At 35.6% G+C, this 21,890-nt stretch overlaps 3 protein-coding genes across 10 annotated transcripts; 2 read left to right on the top strand and 1 right to left on the bottom strand.

Moving 5' to 3' along the window:
* The first annotated feature begins 2,150 nt into the window (after nucleotides 1-2,150).
* Nucleotides 2,151-9,471, top strand: LOC113684292 (uncharacterized). Of its 5 annotated transcripts, XM_089199339.1 has the most exons (10): nucleotides 2,151-2,843; nucleotides 3,495-3,796; nucleotides 4,351-4,476; nucleotides 4,797-4,964; nucleotides 5,332-5,367; nucleotides 5,809-5,844; nucleotides 6,672-6,701; nucleotides 7,047-7,184; nucleotides 7,593-7,691; nucleotides 7,917-9,471. In XM_089199339.1, exons 1-9 carry the CDS (start codon nucleotides 2,716-2,718, stop codon nucleotides 7,649-7,651), a joined length of 1,023 nt encoding a protein of 340 aa, XP_089055465.1. In that variant the 5' UTR covers nucleotides 2,151-2,715; the 3' UTR covers nucleotides 7,652-7,691; nucleotides 7,917-9,471. The 5 variants fall into 5 exon arrangements, with proteins under 5 accessions (XP_089055465.1, XP_089055462.1, XP_089055463.1 ...); XM_089199336.1 differs by lacking the exon at nucleotides 7,593-7,691; XM_089199340.1 differs by lacking the exon at nucleotides 5,809-5,844 and having other exon boundaries at nucleotides 2,177-2,843.
* A 118-nt stretch (nucleotides 9,472-9,589) lies between these two features.
* LOC113684293 (uncharacterized) lies at nucleotides 9,590-18,096 on the top strand. Of its 4 annotated transcripts, none has more exons than XM_089199342.1 (8): nucleotides 9,596-9,893; nucleotides 13,174-13,475; nucleotides 14,050-14,175; nucleotides 14,490-14,654; nucleotides 14,745-14,780; nucleotides 15,263-15,400; nucleotides 15,812-15,910; nucleotides 16,130-16,269. In XM_089199342.1, exons 1-7 carry the CDS (start codon nucleotides 9,781-9,783, stop codon nucleotides 15,868-15,870), a joined length of 939 nt encoding a protein of 312 aa, XP_089055468.1. In that variant the 5' UTR covers nucleotides 9,596-9,780; the 3' UTR covers nucleotides 15,871-15,910; nucleotides 16,130-16,269. The 4 variants fall into 4 exon arrangements, with proteins under 4 accessions (XP_089055469.1, XP_089055468.1, XP_089055471.1 ...); XM_089199345.1 differs by lacking the exon at nucleotides 9,596-9,893 and adding an exon at nucleotides 10,331-10,427; XM_089199344.1 differs by lacking the exon at nucleotides 9,596-9,893 and adding an exon at nucleotides 12,409-12,513.
* On the bottom strand, nucleotides 17,870-21,629 carry LOC113684290 (uncharacterized). The gene is made up of 2 exons (XM_027201634.2): nucleotides 21,284-21,629; nucleotides 17,870-19,913 (listed from the first exon to the last, which is right to left on the bottom strand). Exons 1-2 carry the CDS (start codon nucleotides 21,520-21,522, stop codon nucleotides 19,106-19,108), a joined length of 1,047 nt encoding a protein of 348 aa, XP_027057435.1. The 5' UTR covers nucleotides 21,523-21,629; the 3' UTR covers nucleotides 17,870-19,105.
* Nucleotides 21,630-21,890: the final 261 nt, after the last annotated feature.

Genomic DNA, 21,890 nt, shown 5'->3' with positions numbered 1-21,890 from the left:
AAAGAACGTGCCCCACCCTACCCCTGGCAGATGGTCGAACAGCCAGCTAATTAAGGGTAATTAAGATTTTTGATTAGCAGTCACATGAATATCCGCCTTACTTCGGTCAAAAGCGATCTAAAATTTCGTTCTTAGGTGTTCTGTCTGTTCTTTGCTATCATTTATATTTGACATAACAAGTTTTAAGCCATAGCTTGTCACGAATTGACAGAGCCAAAACAAATCATATTCAGAACTGCGGAAAAGTAACCAAAAACTGCTATGACTGACAGGTGAGGATCAAGAGATTAGCTCTAAATTCACGGAATAATTATATTGAAAGAAGGACAATTTAACCAACTGAAACAAACAGGGAAGTCTTGAAATTCATATCACGATTGCAACTGAAGGGAAGATTGTACTATTAAAAGTGTTTAACATCCTAGACAAAGTAATATATAAATATACACACAAGCTATACCTTGTAAAAATCTAAAGACCTTCAAAATTCGTATAAGAGTAAACACCAATCGTAATTTGTCAAAGATGAACTTCTTGGTAAATTATAGAGGGAAAAACAGCTTGAAGTCCTCTGCGCATCAGGTTTCTGATAATGAGAAGTTAAATCAGATTTGACCATTTCATCGAGTGCAAAACTTTCACCTAGTACGTCGATGTCACAATCATTAGCTCGTCTAATGTTCCTTCCCCGCTTGCTGCCTTTCAGACAACCCTTTTTCTTGTTTCGTTCACCCCTCCCAAATTACGTGAAGATCGTTCCGCTTTTAGTGGAATTTACGTTGGGACTGCGTGATAACAAAAAACAAAGTTTATTCAAATTACACTTTTCACAGAAACCAATGAGTGCGTCATGCTCCGGAAGTTCGACAGCGCAGGACCGCTGCGCACGTTAGTTGAAACCGCATGCCTGAGGGATGGCGCACCTTTTCCATCCTAGAATAGTTAACGACATTGGACATATTGCGGCCCCTTTATATTTAAGTATAGAAAACCCTAGTTCATCAGTTTAGGTTGTTTATTTTTTACTATTTGGTGTTTGCGAGTTTGAAATGTCATGAATTCGCGACTCTTGAATGCTTTCATTAAGAAGTTTATAAACATCTAAGGACAATAATTTAGACGAAGTCTAACCCAAACTGCGGTTTAAAGCAAGCAGTGGGCTTTACGCATTCTTTATAAGGGGGTTGTTTTCATCAAATTAATGTCCTTCCACTTCGAGCTTTCGGCGCGGCTCGACGTTTTTCACTAAAACATATGTTCAGATAAAAGATTCGGCTAAATTTAAGATAGTGTAGAACGCAGTTTTGTAAAACAACGGCTAAACTTTGTTTGAATAATCGACCCTTATTGTCTTGATTTGTATTTCCGGTGGTTACTAGCATTGATTGCACGTCACGTCATGTCTCGACTTGAGTGTCATTTCCATTAAAGGTATTTTCTGATCTATTCTCGTTCTTTGTTTTGTCCAAACATATCTAAAACATCAGGAAAAAAAATAATTTAAGCCATCAGGCCCTAAGTATCACCATGGCTGAAAATTAAAACTCTTTCAAGTGGTAAAGTTACCAAAGGCTCAAAAGGCCTTGAACAATGGCACGCTCCTTCTGAACTCAAAGATAAGGCTCAGTGGTTTGTAGAGCCATTTCTCTTACTCTGGTATGCCGGAAATTGTTTGCACAAAGAGTAGCTTCTTTAGACTTTGTTTTTTCAGAAGTCTGAAGCACTTTTAAGTGGTAAAATTTATAAAAAAAAAAACTAAACAATTAGATAAACCCACCCCAATAAATCCTCCTGTTTTTTTTTTAGAAGTTTCTTTGTAGTTTTCAATACCTCTTCCAAACTAATAGTCACTAGTCACGCACACTAAGCTATCAAAGAAAGTGAAGAAATACAAGTGTGAAAAAAGTTCCTGTGAAGGGCTCACTGAAAGAGAAAGTCATCTGTGTAAGGATCATCGGTGAAGACAGAGCTTATTTGATTATCAGTTTCAAAATCTTCAGACGAAACTGAAAAAAAGCCACGCCGAATGTATCTCCCCTTTTTTTGTTAAATATAAACGTTGAAGTAAAGGAAATGGAATTATTTGAATTATAGGCGCGGATGCAAATTACCCCTACGCAAATAAACTCTTTGTTCTGGCCGTTACCGATTGACATTTCGTGAAAAAGTATTCTTTAGGCAATGGTCAACAACTGTGCATGGCTATTTTAGGAAAACGTATGCTTTTTCTTCTGTGTGTGAGAATATTGCTTCAAGGGACACTCTTAACTAAGTATTGTTCGTGGAATCATTTCATGACGCCAACGTGAAGGAGTTCAAGTGAAATGAAGAGACCGGACGAATCTACAATAATCTCGGCCATCTCATGTAGGAGGAATAACAAATTCCTCGTCACGATTTTGTGACTACGCTTAAACGCTTGGTGGCATGGTTTTCTGCTTCTCCTGTTTGGAAACCGAATCCCACATCGAAGATTGGATTTCCGCTTTGCTGCAAGATGCTTGAAGGACACCATATTTAACCTTCAAAAGGAGAAAATGGGTCCTTTTTAAGGAAATGACGTAACGTCTCAGGATTAATTAGTATTTCAGCATCAACGTAAGTGGTACCGTTAAGTGTTGAAACACGTTCAAGACGTGTCGGACGTTGTAGGGGCAATACTTCTATTGTAGGGTTTTAAGATTTTGGATCGAAAGAGTTTTTTGGAGATAGAAAATGCCGCTCGCACCTATGGAGAGTTGTGGACATCGATTAACGATTATGTGTTTCTGTTTCTGCTTGCTTGTCACTGGATCTGTGGCTGAGATATTGCCGTCAATTCTATGGAATTCTGAAAATCCATTGTAAGTTTCTCTAATGTTATTCTACCATCAACATTTATTTTCCGTGAATACAGAAATCGAAGCTAAGTTCTTGATTCAAAGCTAACGATTCATGCACAAGACCGTTGACAGCTCATTATCATTTCGTTTCATAATGACGTTTTTACTTGTCACCGTGCCGAATTTAAACTAAGGAACATAAAAAGCATTATAAAAAGACAAGCAATAACCCTAAGTTAGAAAAGGGAAGTTCCCTTGCGGCTCTTACTGTGGCAGACCTTTTAGACAACTCGATTCAAAGTCGTGTTAGGGGGCAAACACAGCGGTTCGCCTAGCAACGTTTTAAATTTTGGTCATTAAAAATTTAGTTTGTCCTGACTTGAAACAAGATCCTCAGTATTGTTTTCAAATAATCACCTCTAGGCTCAATCATTTTATCTGAAAATCGTTTCGAAGTGCTCTCTTAGATTTTCAGGTTAGGAAACATTGCACCTTACTTAAAATTCGTAGACATTTGATTACGCAAGTCCTGATAGTAAATAAACCGTAAAACAAAGGAAACAAAGGTATGAAAGAAAATCCAAATGTTTACTTACTCAGTGCCAAACATTAGCGGTAAAGCCGTTCTAAATCAAACATATCTGATCTAATTTTTATTCCTTTCTATTCCAGTTTTAATAACCTTCATGAAAGGACCAGAAATGTCATGGAATTTGACCAGCTCTCAATTATTTGTCCAACCTTGGTGGACTACCCCATCAAAAGAACAACTACTTATTTGAAAGACTTGTTGTATGAAAATGTATATATGGTGGACAAGAAGGGTTATGACAACTGTAATGCAACAGGAGGGCTCAGTGTTTTATCCTGTAATGATCCAGTGGGACACATTTATTACAGGGTTGTATTTCAACCTCATACCGTTAATCCAAAGGATCCAAAGTTTGAGAAAGGAAAAGAATACTACTTTATTAGTAAGTGCTAATGTTTCATAATAGATCCAATTATTTTTTTTTCTAAATTTTGATTAACTGCAATCTAATTACTTCATTCCATGCATATGTTTATGTGCATTTACTTTTTAATGCTGCATTTTTATGTATTTATGAAATTATTTAAAAATTTTTTTGGTGTGTGTGAAGAGGTGTTTACATTGAACTCTACAGCAGCTGCTTCTTAATTTTACATGTATTGAGCTTTCTTGAATGTGGGCTACAAATTAAAAATATTTCTCTAAACATTTCTTTTGCAAGGGTTTTGTGGTTTCTGAGAAATGACCTGTCTAAGCTGCTTTTATTGCTGCTTGGATAACTCATTTTTCCAGCAATTACATATATTTGATCAGAGAGAAGGAAAGTCAACATCGTCTAACTGTAATTATAATTGAAAGATTTGTTTGGGGGAACAAAAGAAAAGCAGAGAAGCTGCCACATAACTTATAGTTTGACCTAGTCTCAGAACTTTTCAAAAATTGACTTTAAAGTCCCAATAAAAAGGAGAAAAATTAAAAATATTTTTCAATTGTCAGGTACTGCATCAGGCTCACAAAGTTCATTGACAAACACACAAGGAGGACACTGTAATTCAGGAATGAAGATGAAAATATATGTCTGTGAAAGCAGCTCTGACCCAAAGTGTCCTAATGGGAACAGCGGTATGTTACATGTATCTCATTTCACATAATTATCCAATTAATTATCTTTTTCATGCCTGGCCTAGTGGATTTGCAGGCTGAGGTAAGGTGAAATAAATCCTGTGTTCCTATTGGCTTCCTAAATAAGCAAGATAAGTTTGCCTTGCCCACCAGTGATTGCATGCCTTAGACAACTTCTAGCGCCATCTTGGTCACAATTTGAAATCTCAATGATGTGTTTTCAGATCTACTGATGCACAAAACTTTTAGTTATCTTCCTCTCTATCCATATCATGGCAAAGAACTCTGTGCTAAAAGAAGTCTCCTTTTGTATCTTTTAGTCGTTAATGGTGGATGGTCTGACTGGAGTGAATGTTCAAATGGTGTTCAAAGACGAAAATGTAACAAACCTACCCCAGCGAGTGGGGGATTACCATGTGTTGGTGATGAACAAAGAGCATGTTCAACAGAAGCTGCACAAGTGCTTTGTAAGGGGCATTCGTGTACTAGTAAGTGAACAGTTATTGTTACCCTTTCACTGCAAAGATCTCATTAGTAATTCTCCTTACTGTCTCACTGCTGTACAATTCTTATGATTTTAGTTCCGAGAATTTGTTACTGAATCAACTGATAATCCCCTAATTGATATTTCTCTTTATTCTCATGACTTGTCTGCTTGAAATTTTATGGATATTGTAGGGAGAAATTCTGTCTTTGTCATCTATAGGAGTTAAAGGGTTAATGCCAGAAGTTGATGTTTGGATGTACAAGTAATAATAGGTTTGACTGAAAGTATCTCCATCCTTAAGGCAGGCTGGTTACCATTGAGGAGAAATGACAAACCCCCTTTTTTTCCCTTCTTTAATTTGCTTTTAGATCCCACTGTGGAAGGTCAAACATCAACTACACCAGGTAAAGCAGTTTACAATTTTTAGATAACATGTGTCCTGTATATTTCTGTCCCATTCAAAGTTTGCTAGTTTGGGATGTTGAATGTTGTTCATATACATCTCTGCCAAGATCTCATTAGTAATTCTCCTTACTGTCTTACTGCTGTACAATTCTTATGATTTTAGTTCTGAGAATTTGTTACTTGATCAACTGATAATCCCCTAATTGATATTTCTCTTTATTCTCATCACTTGTATGCTTGAAATTTTATGGATATTGTAGGGAGAAATTCTGTCTTTGTCACCCATAGGAGTTAAAGGGTTAATGCCAGCAGTTGATGTTTGGATGTACAAGTAATAATGGGTTTGACTGAAAGTATTTCCATCCTTAAGGCAGGCTGGTAGTTACCATTGAGGAGAAATGACTAACCCCCTTTTTTTCCCTTCTTTAATTTGCTTTTAGATCCCACTTTGGAAGGTCAAACATCAACTTCACCAGGTAAAGCAGTTTACAATTTTTAGATAACATGTGTCCTGTATATTTCTGTCCCATTCAAAGTTTGCTAGTTTGGGATGTTGAATGTTGTTCATATACATCTCTGCCATTGCATGGACTTGTATGTACAGTATTGTTTAAAAGTTCTGGCTTTTTGATGAATTTTGGTCCAAAATGAAATTTTTGCAACATGTTGTCAAATTTGCAAGGCAGATATTGTTTGGATTTTTCTGAAATTTCTCCCATGTAACAATGAGAGGGACCCTCTACATTAACTCCATAACCTCTCAAAAAATGTTAGCATCTAATTCTTTTTCCAGTATACCTAAGAAATGTGTAGAAAATAATGTGGAGAACATGTATATTGGTAGAAGGATATTCAGGGTTAAAAAGCTCAGTGTAATCAAGACACTGGCCCCTTTTCAAATAACACATCTTGGTCCAAATAGCCATATAAAATGTCTGCGCATGCATTTAATCCTTTAACTCTCAAGGTCTGATTGTTAATTCTCCCCTCTAGATGCTACACATATCTTTGTAAATTAGTTATGAGAATTTGGTGTAAGATCAAGATAATTAACAACTTCTAGCTGATAAGTTTGCATATTCCCATTACCTGTTTGCTTGATAATGTATAAATATTATAGGGAGAAGTTACATGTTAATCACTTCAGGAATAGGGTTAATTTTCTTTCTAATCTTTACCCAGTACACAATGCATGAGAGATCTCTTTCTAGGGGGATGATGTACAACAAATAGAGATTATGATCTTACAAAAGTTATATAAAATTAAATATTTCTTATTTTCTCCTTTATCTGTCTCTCTTAGGACTTCCTTCCAGAGAAAACAGAACTGGAGGTATGCTTTTGAATCTTTTATCCAAATACCAGTAGTTGTGATGATCAGGTCTTGTTTCACCCACTTGAAGAAATTTAGCAATGAACACAACTGTGTGCCAATAAAATAAGTTTATAGTCTTAATTATGGTAGCTGCTGTGTTGAATCAACAAGCTTTACTTAATTTTTTTCACTGTTATGGATAATAAGTAACTGTTTCTCAAAGTCACTTTCCAAAAGGTTTCAGTTATTCTGGTTTAACCCAATGTTGTGTTTACTGTGGTTAGTAGTTTTCAGAAAAATATTCTCTAATTCAGAGAGCTTTGTCAATCAATAGTTATATACTCTGTGTTGTCTTTTTCATAGATAATTCTGGTGATAAATTGGAGTTGAATAGAGGACTGTTTGTTGGAATTTGTGTTAGTATATTCATATTTGGGATCTTCATTGGTGGAATAATTGCTATTTTAGTGTGTAAAGTTTCTAGACGCAAGCCAAAAACAAGTAAGTGCAATCTGTTTCTCTGAGTTCTAACTCTAAGTTAAACTTTTTGGCTGTACACATCCAAAAGAATCCTAAATGAAAAGATGTTCTCAATTCTTGGGACAAAAAGCTTTGCTTCTGTAGTACATCAAGAGTTATGAGGAAACAGTGGCAAACTGTTGGAGATAATGGACCAAACTCTGGGGTTTACCTTGAACTAAATTAAGTCGACTTAATTATTTATGGGGGAATAATTTCAGATATTAGTAATAATATGGTTTATTATATCTCTCAGTTAGTATGTACTCTAATAATGTGCAATGAATTCATACCCCACCAGCTGAACCTAGAGATATCACTAGTATCTTACTACCCTCATTTTCTTGGTCTGTACGATATAAGTTACAGAACCTTGTTTTTTCCACTCAGATTTATGGTTCACACGCTTTGCGTTTAATTGGGCAATAAATCCAAGCAGAAAAAACTAGGTTTGTACCATACAGTACCAGTACAGATCAAGAACACAAGGTTAGTAAGAGGTGTAAACTTTTCACTTTTAATCACACTTTTTGAGAAAAGCCTTTAGACTGAATAAAAACCAGAGGCAAATGAAGCTTCTCTTAAATTTTAAAAACAAATTTTAGTCTGTAGTATTCCCTCTGCAGTCATCCTTGTTGTGTTAAAGTCACATGCTAGTCCATGGCTCATAATGGTTTTTTTTTTTAATTTTTTGATTTGTTTTATTTTACACAGATGCCCATATTACAAGAGCTCCTAGTAAATTAACTGGTTTCTCTCGTCCAACTTCACTAGTTTCTACATTATCCACAGTTAGTGAGAGTGCACAAATGGTGAAAACATAGCACTTAGTAAATGCAACCATTATTTACAACCATAACCCTTTCAGTCCCATGGGTGACCAATACAGTATTTTCTCCTCACAACACAGACATTTCCAAGCAGAATGTGATAATAATAAGAAGGAAGAACATGTAGTGGGACATTTAGAGCAAAATTTTAGGGTTGTAAAATCGTGAGAATTGTCTATGAGAGATATTTGAAAGACTGATAATGAGTTCTCAAACTCATTGATTATTCATAAGGTGATCATCCAACCATGACATGCCAATTTCATCGCCTACTTGTGGTTTGAAACCCCAGTGAAAGTTTCATATAATATCAAACTCTAGTAAACTCATTTCTTGATTTGAATATCAATACAACAAACTTACCAACAACATGTGAAAAATTTGTGAGTACTTCTATTTTCTTTTATTCTTAAGGTGCGATTGAGAAGCTATTTCAAAAGCTATTTCAAAAACTTGTGCATCGGGTTTCATTGGGGTTTCCAAACACTCAAAAACAATGAAAGTATTATCAGTTTTCTTGTGTTTGGAAACCTTGATGAAACCCTCACACTGGTTTTTGAAATATTACATTTAGGGTGGTCACTCTTAATATTTCCACCATTCTGGAGCTTAGGGAGTGAATGGGTTAAAATATTAGTACTAATGTTTAGTCAGCTATTTAGTATCCTCTGTGAGAATAGTTTAAAGCATTTTAGACTAAGCAAATTTACCTCTAGATAAAATATTTCAATATTATGAAGAGGGATTCTTTAACAAGGGGCCTTTGCGCATAAGGCCCAGTTGTTTGGAGGGTGGATAATGCTATCCAACTTGTAAATTACTTTCCTGCAGATATAGATTTAATACATGGATAGTGTTATCCACCCTTTGAAAACCAGGGCAGACACTTCAGTAAATATTATGCTTGCCTGGTCATTTCCTAACAACTGGTTAACTGCATCTCTTAAATAAGCAATTTTGGATTGCATTATTGATCGCATCTGTTTGAACCTATCATTGATGCAAATCAAAGAGAACAACAAGCATTACATACATTTTGTATTTTCTTGCACAAAGTTTTTTAAAAATTGGTGTGATTTGACATTTCTCCATCCTCCCTGAAAAACTGAACATAACATAGGTAAAAATGGGATGGATTTTTTAGTTCTAATTATTTATTCATCAGTAGACTCTATTTGGGTGTGCTTGGCTTCTTTAGACTGTAGCTATGTTAAGTGATTGTCATATAATTATTTATTTATTGAAAGATTCACTAGACTCCTTGAAAAAATTGTCTGATTTGACTTTGTATTTCATCGCAGCCAAGGGACTTGGGAGATGCCTATCAGAATTTGTGACAAAACTAAAAACTAAATTTTTTGAGTCCAATGTTTGAGAGTGGAAAGTATTATTTTTCGTAAATAAATTCTTGTACAGGAGTTTTACTTCTACCTTGAAAACGACATGTTGCGTTCTGTGCAAAAATGTATTTCCACGCGGTGAATCATGCAACTCTTTAAAATCGAAATGAATTTGATCTGAGCCCCTCTCCCTATTTGGGAAATTGGGTCCTTTTTTAAGGAAATGATGTAGCGTCCGAGGTTAGCCAGTATTTCAGTATTAACCTGAGTGGTAACGTCAAGTGTTGAAACGCGCTCGCCTTGGTTCAAGACCTGTCGGATGTTGTAGGGGCAATACTTTTATTGCAGGGTTTTTAGATCTTAGATCGAAAGATTTTTTTTTGGTGATAGAAAAAGCCGCTCGCACCTATGGAGAGTTGTGGACATCGAGTAACAATCATGTGTTTCTGTTTCTGCTTGCTTGTAACTGTATCTGTGGCTGAGATATTGCCGTCAATTCTATGGAATTCTGAAAATCCAATGTAAGTATCTCTAATGTTATTCTACCATCAACATTTATTTTGCGTGAAAACAGAAATCGAAGCCAAGTTCTTGATTCAAAGCTAACAATTCATGCACAAGACCGTTGATAGCTCATTATCATTTCGTTGTAGAACGACAAGCAATTGCTATAAGTTAGAAAACGGAAGTTCCCTTGCGGCTCTTACCGTGGCAGACCTTTTAGAGAACTCGACTGAAAGTCGTGTTGGGGGGCAAACACAACTTTGCAGTTCACCTGGCAACGGTTTGATTATTAAAAGGCCTGAACGGAAGTACTAAAACATGGAACGACCTAAAACCACCTACAACCATCTACAACCACCTCAAAAATTTCCACAACCACCTAAAAAATTTTAGCAACCACCTCAAAAACATCTACAGCCACTTGCAAACTATCTAAAACTATCTGAAACAAGGTATAAATGTCCAAAATAAGGCGAAACGACAGTATGTCACGTACATGAAATACAAGGATCGAACGGCTTATACTATTTTGCGAAACGAAACGAAATCAGGTGAGATAGAACAAAACTAAAGGAATAATGCAGATATATTTTCTAACAAGGTAAAGAAAACTTTCACAAGGAATTTGGAGTAATCGTTCATTAACAAGAAGGATTTTTATTCATTTCGCAAAATAGTAATTTTAGGAGCGTTACTATTTTGCGAAATGGAATTTTTCACCCTGCGGTGACAACGTGACCTCTTCCATGTCACAAAAATACATTTAAACATTACAAATTAGTATATCACCGAACATTTTGGCCTCCTCTTATTTCTTAAACCGTATTAAAATGTATTTCGCAAAATAGTAATTTTAGGAGAGATACTATTTTGCGAAATGGACAATTTTTACTCAGCGGTGACTAACGTAACCTCTTTTATGTCATAAAAATACATTTAAACATTAAAAATTAGTATATCAACGAAGATTTTGGCCTCTTCTTATTTCTTAAACCGTATTAAAATGTATTTCGCAAAGTAGTAATTTTAGGAGAGTTACTATTTTGCGAAATGGACTATTTTCACCCTGCTTTAAATTGAAACTTACCGAAAACCTATTGTATGACACGAGAATAACGACATCGTTACCGCTGAGTGAAAATAGCCTAGCTATTACGCAAAACAGTAATTTTTCTGACATTACTACTTTGAGAAATTAATCATATCTGGATAGAGAAAGAGGAGGTGACCGACCCTTCGAGAATATACTATAATGAAATGTTTAAGCGTATTTTTGTGACCCGAAAAGAAAGTTATTGAGGGGTAAAAATAGTCCATTTCGCAAAATAGTAACTCTCCTAAAATTACTATTTTGCGAAATAAATTTTGAAACGGTTTAAGAAATAAGAGGAGGCCAAGATGTTCGGTGATATACTAATTTGTAATGTTTAAATGTATTTTTGTGACATGAAAGAGGTCACGTTGTCACCGCAGGGGTGAAAATAGTCCATTTCGCAAAATAGTAACTCTCCTAAAATTACTATTTTGCGAAATATATTTTAATACGGTTTAAGAAATAAAAGGAGGCCAAAATGTTCGGTGATATACTAATTTGTTATGTTTAAATGTATTTTCGTGACGTGAAAGAGGTCACGTTGTCATCGCAGGGGTGAAAATAGTCCATCGCGCAAAAAAGTAACTCTCCTAAAATTACTATTTTGCGAAATACATTTTAATACGGTTTAAGAAATAACAGGAGGCCAAAATGTTCGGTGCTATACTTATTTGTAATGTTTAAATGTATTTTTGTGACATGAAAAAGGTCACGTTGTCACCTCAGGGTGAAAATAGTCCATTTCGCAAAATAGTAACTCTCCTAAAATTACTATTTTGCGAAATATATTTTAATACGGTTTAAGAAATAGGAGGAGGCCAAAATGTTCGTTGATATACTAATTTGTAATGTTTAGATGTATTCTCGTGACATGAAAGAGGTCACGTTGTCACCGCAGGGGTGGAAATGGTCCATTTCTTAAAATAGTAACTCTCCTAAAATTACTATTTTGCGAAATGAATAAAAATCCTTCTTGTTAATGAACGATTACTCCAAAATCCTTGTGAAAGTTATCTTTACCTTATTAGAAAATATATCTGCATTATTTCTTTTGTTTTATTTCATCTGACCCGATTTCAATTCGTTTCGTTTCGTTTCGTTTCGCAAAATAGTATAAGCCGAATCGAACGAAACCTCCACCTCCCACTGAAATCTTACTCTCCTTGGTCCCATGTATAATCAACCATCTCACGAAATGAAATGCAATAGCATGCTAATTATTTTATATTCCCTCAGTAGCAAAAGACCTAAAGAACTTTACAAAATCTCAATAAGCTGGAAACCACTCCACTTCGCGTCGTGGTTTCCTACGCTTATCTCGTGTTCTCCCAACCTCCCGCGTGTTTACATCAGGCTATGTAAACACGGAAACCATTTTACATTTCTTCAATATAAAATCATCAGCGAACGATTTCGAAGAGGAATCTATGTTCTCGAATCGACCAAAAGCACTGCTGTCCTCTCAAAATGGGAAAGCGCAAATATCGATTTCATCTGTTTCGCAAGCAAAGGAGTTAATCACCGACACCGGAAATCGCGACTAGGTATTCCTCACGACTCCCCTAGGTTTGTTTTCCAGTTTGACCAAGCCGCTGTCTATCAGTTCTTGCGTTAAAACCCATGAAACCTGCAAAGTGGAACTATGATGGCTATTGTTGCTTGTCGATAATTTCCGTCAGCAAAACGTAGAAGTCCAGTGTTTACGTAGCCGTTTCGCTTTCGCATGACAAAAAAATGAAGGAACGCCGCGGCTCAGCGCTAAAATTTTGACCTAGAAAAATTCAGTCGAAAAACCAATTAAAATCGTACGATCGAGTAAAAGCTCCATTATCCAGTAGTGTTAACTATTAAAACCACCTCCCACTCCTCCCTGCATAGTAATAGTCCGTCTCACACCCCTCCTTGAGTAATAACACTCTGCCTCCCACCCCTCCCTCAGTACTGATAGACTTCATTCCACCCCTCCCTCAGTAATAATGATGTGCTCCCCCCTTCAAAATGGTCCCAAAAAAAAAAGGTCTAAAAAAAATGGTCCAAAAATTGGTCTAGTCCATATTTTACCCTATGCAGGTAACAAATAAACCGTAAAACAAAGGAATCAAAGAAAATAAAAAATATGTGAACTTGCTTAGTGCCAAACATCAGCGGTAAAGCCATTCCAAATCAAACATATCTGATCCAATTTTTATTGCTTTCTATTCCAGGTTTGATAACCTTCATGAAAGGACCAGAAATGTCATGGAATTTGACCAGCTCTCAATTATTTGTCCCACCCTGGTGGACTACCCCATCAAAAGAACAGCTACCTATTTAAAAGACTTGTTGTATGAAAATGTATATATGGTGGACAAGAAGGGTTATGACAACTGTAATGCAACAGGAGGGCTCAGTGTTTTATCCTGTAATGATCCAGTGGGACACACTTATTACAGGGTTGTATTTCAACCTCATACCGTTAATCCAAATGATCCAAAGTTTGAGAAGGGAAAAGAATACTACTTTATAAGTAAGTGCTGATGTTACATAATAGTTCCAATTATTTTTTTTTTCTAAATTCTGATTAACTGCAATCTAATGACCTCATTCCATGCATATTTTTATGTGCATTTATTTTTAATGCTGCATTTTTATGTATTTATGAATTTATTTAAAATTTTTTTTTGTGTGTGTATAAGAGGTGTTTACACTGAACTCTACAGCAGCTGCTTCTTAATTTTACATGTATTGAGCTTTCTTGAATGTGGGCTACAAATTAAAAATATTTCTTTAAACATTTTTTTTGCAAGGTTTTTGTGGTTTCTGAGAAATGACTTGTCTAAGCTGCTTTTATTGCTGCTTGGATAACTTGTTTTTCCAGCAATTACATGTATTTGATCAGAGAGAAGGAAAGTCAACATCGTCTAACTGTAATTATCAAAAAAAATGCTTGTTGTGTTTTAAACTTCTATTGTTGGGGGATCAAAAGAAAAGCAGAGAAGCTGCTACATAACTTATAGTTTGATGGTCTCAGAGCTTTTCAAAAATTGACTTTAAAGTCCCAATAAAAAGGAGAAAACTAAAAGATATTTTTCAACTGTCAGGTACTGCATTAGGCTCACAAAGCTCATTGACAAACACACAGGGAGGACACTGTGATTCAGGAATGAAGATGAAAATATATGTCTGTGAAAGCAGCTCTGACCCAAGGTGTCCAAGTGGAAACAATGGTATGTCACATGTATCTGACTTCACATAATTATCCATCTTTTTCATGGCTGGCTTAGTGGATTTGCAGGCTGAGGCAAGGCAAAATAAATCCTGTGTTCCTATTTGCTTCCTAAATGAGCAAGATAAGTCTACCTTGCCCAATAGTGATTGCATGCCTTTAAGATGACTTCCAGTGCCATCTTGGTCACAATTTGAAATCTCGATGATGTGTTTTCAGATCTACTGGTGCACAAGACTTTTGGTTATCTTCCTCTCTATCCATATCATGGCAAAGAACTCTGTGCTAAAAGAAGTCCCCTTTTGTATCTTTCAGTTGTTAATGGTGGATGGTCTGACTGGAGTGAATGTTCAAATGGTCTTCAAAGACGAAAATGTAACAAACCTACCCCAGCGAGTGGGGGATTACTATGTGTCGGTGCTGAACAAAGATCGTGTCAGAAGTTGATGTCTGGAGGTACAAGTAAAAAAGGGTTTGACTGTAAGTATTTCCATCCTCAAGGCAGGCTGGTAGTTACCATTAAGGAGGAATGACTTACCCCTTTTTTTCCCTTCTTTAATTTGCTTTTAGATCCCACCGTGGATGGTCAAACATCAACTACACAAGGTAAAGCAGTTTACAATTTTAAAATAACATGTGTCCTGTATATTTCTGTCCCATTCAAAGTTTGCTAGTTTGGGATGTTGAATGTTGTTCATATACATCTCTGCCATTGCATGGACTTGTATGGACAGTATTGTTTAAAAGTTCTGGATTTTTGGTGAATTTTGGTCCAAAATGAAATTTGCACAGCATGTTGTCAAATTTTTGAGGCAGCTATTTTTGGATTTATCTGAAATTTCCCCCATGTAACAATCAGAGGGACCCTCTACCTTAACTCTATAACCTCTAAAAAAAGTTAGCACCTAACTCTTTTTCCAGTATACCTGGGAAATGTGTAGGAAACAATGTGGAGAACATGTTTATTGGTGATAGGATGTTCAGGGTTAAAAAGCTCAGTGTATTCAAGACAGTCCGGCCCCTTTTCAAATAACACATCTTGGTACAAATAGCCAGTCAATTTAACCTCTGTGTTGTCTTTTTCATAGATAATTCTGGTGATAAATTGCAGTTGAACATAGGACTGTTTGTCGGAATATGTTCTATTGTATTCATAGTTGGGATCTTCGTTGGTGGAATAATTGCTATTTTAGTATTTAGAGTTTCTAGACGCAAGTCAAAAACAAGTAAGTGAAATCTGTTTCTCTGAGTTCTAACTCCAAGTTAAACTTTTTAGTTGTATATATCCAAATGAATCATGAATGAGAAGATGTTCTCAATTCTTGGGACAAAAAGCCTTGCTTTTGCAGTACATCAAGAGTTATGAGGAAACAGTGGCAAACTCTTGGAGAAAGTGGACCAAACTCTGGGGTTTACTTTGAACTAAATTAAGTCAACATAATTTTTTATGATGAAATAATTTCAGATATTAGAGATAATGTGGTTTATGACATCTCTCAGCTAGTATGTACTCTCTAATAGTTTGCAATGAATTCATAACCCTCTAGCTGAACCTAGAGATATCGTTAATATCTTACTACCCTCATTTTCTTGGTCCGCACTGTAAAAGTTACAGAACCTTGTTTTTTTCCACTCAGATTTATGGTTCACACGTTTTGCATTTAATTGGGCAATAAATCCAACCAGAAAAAACTAGGTTTGTAACATACAGTACCAGTACAGACCAAGAAAACAAGGTTAGTAAGAGGTGTAAACTTTTCACTTTAATAAAAAATTTTGAGCAAAGCCTTTGGACTGAATTAAAACCAGAGGCAAAAGAAGCTTCTCTTAGATTTAAAAAATATATTTCAGTCTGGAGCATTCCCTCTGTAGTCATCCTTGTTGTGTTAAAGTCACATGCTAGTCCATGGCTCATAATGTTTTTTTTTAATTTTTTTATTTGTTTTGTTTTACAGACACCCATATTACAAGAGTTCCTAGCAAATTAACTGGTTTCTCTCGTCCAAATTAAACAGTTTCCACATTATCCACAGTTAGTGAGAGTGCACAAATGGTGCAAACATAACTTTAGTGAGTTCTCAAACTCATTAATTATTCATAAGATGATTATCCAACCACGATATGCCAATTTCATCACCTGCTTGTGGTTTGAAACCCCGGTGAAACATTGGAATGACGCGCTATCCATGAGTTTCATATAATGTCAAACCCTTGAGTTTGATATAGCATCAAACTCTGAACTCATTTCTTGATTTGAATATCATTCAATATCAACAACATGTGAAAAATTTGTGAATACTTCTATTTTCTTTTATTCCTAAGGTACAATTGAGAAGCTATTTCAAAAACTTGTGCATCGGGTTTCATTATAGTTTCCAAACACTCAAAAACAATGAAAGCATTATCAGTTTTCTTGTGTTTGGAAACCCTGATGAAACCCTCCCACTTGTGTTTAAAATAGTATATCCTGGGTGGTCACTCTTGATATTTCCTCCATTCTGGAGCTTAGGGAGTGAATGGGTTAAAATATTAGTACTAATGTTTGTCAGCTATTTAGTATCCTCTGTGAGAAGAGTTTAAAGCATTTGAGACTAAGCAAATTTACTTCTAGATAAAATATTTCAATATTATGAAGAGAGATTTAATGAGGGGCCTTTGCACATAAGGCCCAGTTGTTTGGAGGGTGGATTATGCTATCAACTTATAAATAGCTTTCCTGCAGATAGAGGTTTAATCTGTGGATGGTGTTATACACCCTTTGAAAAACCAGGGCAAACACTTCAGTAAATGGTATGCTTGCCTGGTCATTTCTTAACAACTGGTTAACTGCATCTCTTACATTTCCAATTTAGGATTGCATTACTGATAGCATCTGTTTGAACCTCACTGATGCAAATCAAAGAGAACTACAAACCTTAAATACATTTTTTAAAAATTAAAAATTGGTGACATTTGACATTTCTCTGTCCTCCCTGAAAAAATAACATAACATGGGCAAAAATACGATAAATTTTATAGTTCTAATGGTTGTTTCATCAGTAGATTCTATTGCCTAACCTATTTAGACTGTGGCTATGTTAAGTGATTGTCATACAATTATTTATTTAGTGAAAGATTCACCAGACTCCTTGAAAAAATTGTCTGATTTGACTTGGTATTTCATCGCAGCCAAGGGACTTGGGAGATGCCTATCAGAAATCTAAAAAATAAATTTGATTCTCCAATCAGTTACTTATAACTGTTTTGGAATATCCTTCTGTGATGGAAGGCTAAGACTGCTACCATCTTGAATTTGCAAAGGGGGTGTTGAGTCAAATGTTTGAGAGTTGAAAGTTATCTGTAGATTCTCATGGACAATATTTAATGCCACATTATAATCATCATGTTCAATTTTTTCACATTTAGTCGGTAGTATATTATGAATCCATTCTCTTAAAGTTTTAGAATGGAGGCTAATCTGCAGGCCTTCTTGGGTGAACCAGAAATGGTCATCTCTTCTGAAAAATGTTATCAAGAAAGGCAAAGTTAGTGGAAAAAAAGAAAAAATATCACAGTGTGATGCTTATGCAGTATTAATCAGTCTGGAATATGTTGAAAATCGTAGTGGAAATACCAGATTTTGGTTTATCAATAAAAATAAATTACAAAGGTGGAAAAAAGCCATGACTGTATATATATGTAAAACACCCAACAAATATTTGTTATTGGAGTATAATTTTGATAAACGCACAAACATTGGCAACTGTAGTAATATATTTTGTACATGCCAAGTTTCAAACAGTGCAAATGCATATGTTACAATGTAAAGTATTGTGAATAATCATTTCCTATATTTGATCCAAGGATGTGTTTCAGTTTTCCTGAATAACAAGCAGCTTTTCATGAAATTTCAAAAATAAAAAATAGATACAAACATCCATTATATGATTGTGTACTTGGTTTATGTCTCAGTAGTTTATTTTCAGTATTTCTTTAGCATCTGCAATAATTTGCATGATACTGCAAGGTTGATTTTCATTGTACACTTGAAGGAGTGTTATAAAAGTGACTATTGCAATAGATGCAACATTTACTTTTTGTGCTGTTTCACCAAAGAATCTTTAAGTAAATCAAAAATCAATGAGTACTCCTTGCAATGCCTCCCCATACATGACAACAAACAATGCACCATAACTACACTGAAAGAAAATAAACTGGATGGGACAGTGGTGGAATCGAAATCTTCTTGTCACCCAAGATATTGCACATGAACATTTTTGATGAGTTTTGTCATATAAAGATATTACTTATAATAACATTCAAACCTGCATGTATGAGTTGGCAGACAGTAAGAAAAACACATATAATGTTTATTAAAACCTTCAATTGGCTATCCGACAAGAGCACTTTTGCTCATAAGCAGTAAGTGCTTAAACCAATTAGAGGGTAAAAGTGCCATGTTATAAACGCCATGTTATGAACACTGCTCTACTTAATTGTGAGAGTAAATTAATTGGCGGATTCTTTAACACATGCTTCACAAATGTACTGGATCAGAGGTAAATAAAAAAAGGTGAGTCATCTAGTCAAAATTGTGAGCTGACTTACTACTATTTTATCAGTTCTTTAAATGTAAATGTCTCCAATTCATTGAATAACAGCTCTTGCAGTTCTGCAGCTATAGAAGACTGTCTCCTAAATGTCTATCACATGGTGTATCATTTAGCATGGGTTATTGTCAGTTATTCCTCTTCTTTTCACCAATGTACTACACCCTCTAAATCCTATATTTGGTGTTGTCGAAAGATATTATTTTTGGATTGTTTCCATAACTTTTTATGATCCAAACTTACACCAAATAACTATTCAGACCTGGTAAATTTATATCATAGGATTCTATGGCTCTACAAGACTCCCATAACTTATACCAAATCCAAATTACAAAAAATTATTCAATTTTCAAAAACTGCTTTTGAAATTTCCCCACTACGTTGGACTTCAAGGGCTGCTGTAAATTCCTGGAGTTGAAAAGTGCGCATTCCTAGTTTTTCAAAACTCAAATATCGTTCTCCCATGTCCTGTAATATTTGCATGGAAGAATTGAATGTAAAAGGATTTATTCTGGAAGCTATAATTTTCAGTTCCTTAGCATACACCTCATGAGGATCAAGCTTTGCTTCCGATCCAGCAGGCGAAATGCCAAAGAGAAGAAACTTTCCGCCTTGACGCAACCACTGAACTCCTAGTTCCAAAGTCTTTGGATCCCCAGTGCAGTCAATAACAATATCGAACCCCCAATCTTCATCCCCATCCTGCTTTGCATTTCTAGCTTCAGAAATTAGAATCTCAGGATGAACTATTTGAAAACCAAAGTCGAGTCTCTGTGCAATCTTTTGACGTCCCTTCAAGAGCTCTGTAACAACGACTTCTCTAAACCCCCTAAAATGCAGCATACTCATGAACAATAATCCCATACTTCCAGCTCCACAAACTAAAATTTCAGCATCTGGATTGATTGGTTGTAAACGATTCCAGCCATGTACAACACAAGACATTGGTTCTAGTAACAAACCAAGTTCAAATGATAACTGATGAGGTAAGGGAATGGCATTCTTGGCTGGCAGGCGACAGTACTGTGCCCAACCCCCATTTCGCCTGATACCAATGGTAGCTTTTACTCCTTCAAATTTGCAGAAATGTGGTTGCCCTTTGGTACAATTGTCACACATTCCACAGCTAGTGTTTGGGTTGACAACAACACTGAAAAAAAAAAAAAAAAACAGTTGGGATTTTATAATGATTAAAGATGCAGCCTTTGTACTGGATGATTCTAAAAAGCTTACTTAATCCATATTAACCCTTTAATTCCCATGAGTGACCAAGACAGAATTTCTCCTTACAATATGAATACAACATTAAGAAGATAGGTGATGAGAATAAAGAAAAATATTAATTTGGGGATTTAGTTGATCCAATAGCAAATTCTCCAAATTAACATAATAAAGTATGGGGAATCACTGGAGAGATCTGGGAAGTGAAAAGGTTAAGACAGATTTAACAAGCTGCTAATCATTGTTCTCCCCAAGAATAAAGTCTTAACTTTAAGGCTCTATGGCTCTGGTAAAAGAATCAAAAGGTGCATCAAGGCTCTTGCTTCAGGAATCTGCTCTTAAATGCTTTTCTCCAAATTCCTCTTTAAGTTACTGGATGACATATATTTTTGGTTACCTGTGGTACCTATGCTCTGGTTAAGCAAAACCCTGTCAAGGTTTTAAAGTTTTGATTATTAATAAAAGTTGTTATTTGGCAACTTAAAATCAATTAAAAGGGTCGCCTGAAGAAAACTGTTGGTTGCCAAGGAAAAGGGAAAGAAAACGGGTAGTGGGTGGTTGACTCAATGTCTGAACTTTTGCTGTTTCTTTAAATCAGAAGTCATGTCAGTAACGCAACATGTGACACTACATGTGAGATCTAACACGAAAAATACCTTAAATTTGGTATTTCTTTGTGGCACTTCCTCACGGTAGACATTTTTAAAACAGTTCATTATCACATAATGGAATGATTTAATTTTTTTTTTAATGAAACCTTCCAGCATTGTATTCATACTGCTAATAAACGACAAATGCAAGTAAGCGCAAGTATTCCTGAACAAATAAGTAATAAACTGCAAGGGAATGGTAACGGAATTGTAAAAAAACCTCTTGGAAAATGAATTAGCCATCAGTGCAATAATACCGAACAAGCACAGTGGAAAACTTGTGATAATAAGAAATGTAAGCTTGTATTTCTAGACTTAATTGATCAGAGATGTCCGATCTAAAGGATAACTTATTCGGCGGTAATCAAAAGGAATATCACAAAGGAAATCAAAGCTTATGTATTAGTTTCTCTTGGAGTTGGCAGGGTGTTTTGAGATCAGGAAAAAGGGTAAAACAGTTCTTTTTATCTTTTCCATCGTGAAGATAACCTCGACAATCCACAACAAGCTTGAGATAATTAAAGCGTCGCTTCACCGAATATTAATGCGTAATTTAGAGCTTAATACAATGCAAGAATAACAACTTTACAAAGCTATCAGTACAAGTACAAGTGCATGCAACTACCAATAAATACGAGGAAACGCTTACCGATCGCCAACAGATACGTGCTTCACCTCGCTCCCTGCTTCCTTTACAATCCCGACAAATTCGTGACCTAAAATAACTGACTTCTCACATGAAAACTTTCCTTCGAGAATCTTAAGATCAGTCCCGCATACCGCCGAATAAGTTATTTTTATCACTACTTGCAGCGGGTTTTGAACGTGAGGTACAGGCCTGGTAATCACAGACAAATGTCCATCCCATAACTGTACTGCGTTATTCATGATTTTTCTGGTGAAGGAACGAAAGAAAATCGCCACTGAACAAACCCTAGGCAAATATCATGCTACGAACTTCCCTCCTAAAACGATTCGGTTCAATAGAGGACACTGGGGCGAGCTCAATCAATAATTTATTTAGTAGGGTGGGGAGGGGTGATTATGTCGATAATTTAATCCAGAAAAACTGGTCTGAAAGAGGTGTTTCTAAATGTAACAGGGACTGATTGTCTTCTTCAAAAGAGAATTGAAAATCTATATTTCTATTGTATTAAGTGCTTTTTCCACGGATCAAAAGAAACCCAAGTGGTGGGGAAGATGGGTAATTTGTGAGATCTGGTAAAAGGAACAATGCAGAACATAAAGAGATCTTC

Source organism: Pocillopora damicornis, chromosome 3 (assembly GCF_964200805.1).
Source record: "Pocillopora damicornis chromosome 3, jaPocDami1.2, whole genome shotgun sequence".
In the NCBI taxonomy this organism is placed as follows: Eukaryota; Metazoa; Cnidaria; class Anthozoa; order Scleractinia; family Pocilloporidae; genus Pocillopora; species Pocillopora damicornis.
This window is presented reverse-complemented; position numbering and strand designations above follow the sequence as displayed.

Bases quoted from the DNA above. Each gene is read 5' to 3' on its own strand.
- LOC113684292 (XM_089199336.1), top strand. From the start codon at position 2,716: ATGCCGCTCGCACCTATGGAGAGTTGTGGACATCGATTAACGATTATG. The intron at 5,368-5,808 runs GTAAAGCAGTTT...ATTTGCTTTTAG, and splicing joins TCAAACATCAACTACACCAG to ATCCCACTTTGGAAGGTCAA. The intron at 7,185-7,916 runs GTAAGTGCAATC...TATTTTACACAG, and splicing joins TAGACGCAAGCCAAAAACAA to ATGCCCATATTACAAGAGCT.
- LOC113684293 (XM_089199342.1), top strand. From the start codon at position 9,781: ATGGAGAGTTGTGGACATCGAGTAACAATCATGTGTTTCTGTTTCTGC. The intron at 9,894-13,173 runs GTAAGTATCTCT...TTTCTATTCCAG, and splicing joins TGGAATTCTGAAAATCCAAT to GTTTGATAACCTTCATGAAA. The intron at 13,476-14,049 runs GTAAGTGCTGAT...TTCAACTGTCAG, and splicing joins AAAAGAATACTACTTTATAA to GTACTGCATTAGGCTCACAA.
- LOC113684290 (XM_027201634.2), bottom strand. From the start codon at position 21,522: ATGAATAACGCAGTACAGTTATGGGATGGACATTTGTCTGTGATTACC. The intron at 19,914-21,283 runs GTAAGCGTTTCC...TTTTTTTTTCAG, and splicing joins CACGTATCTGTTGGCGATCG to TGTTGTTGTCAACCCAAACA.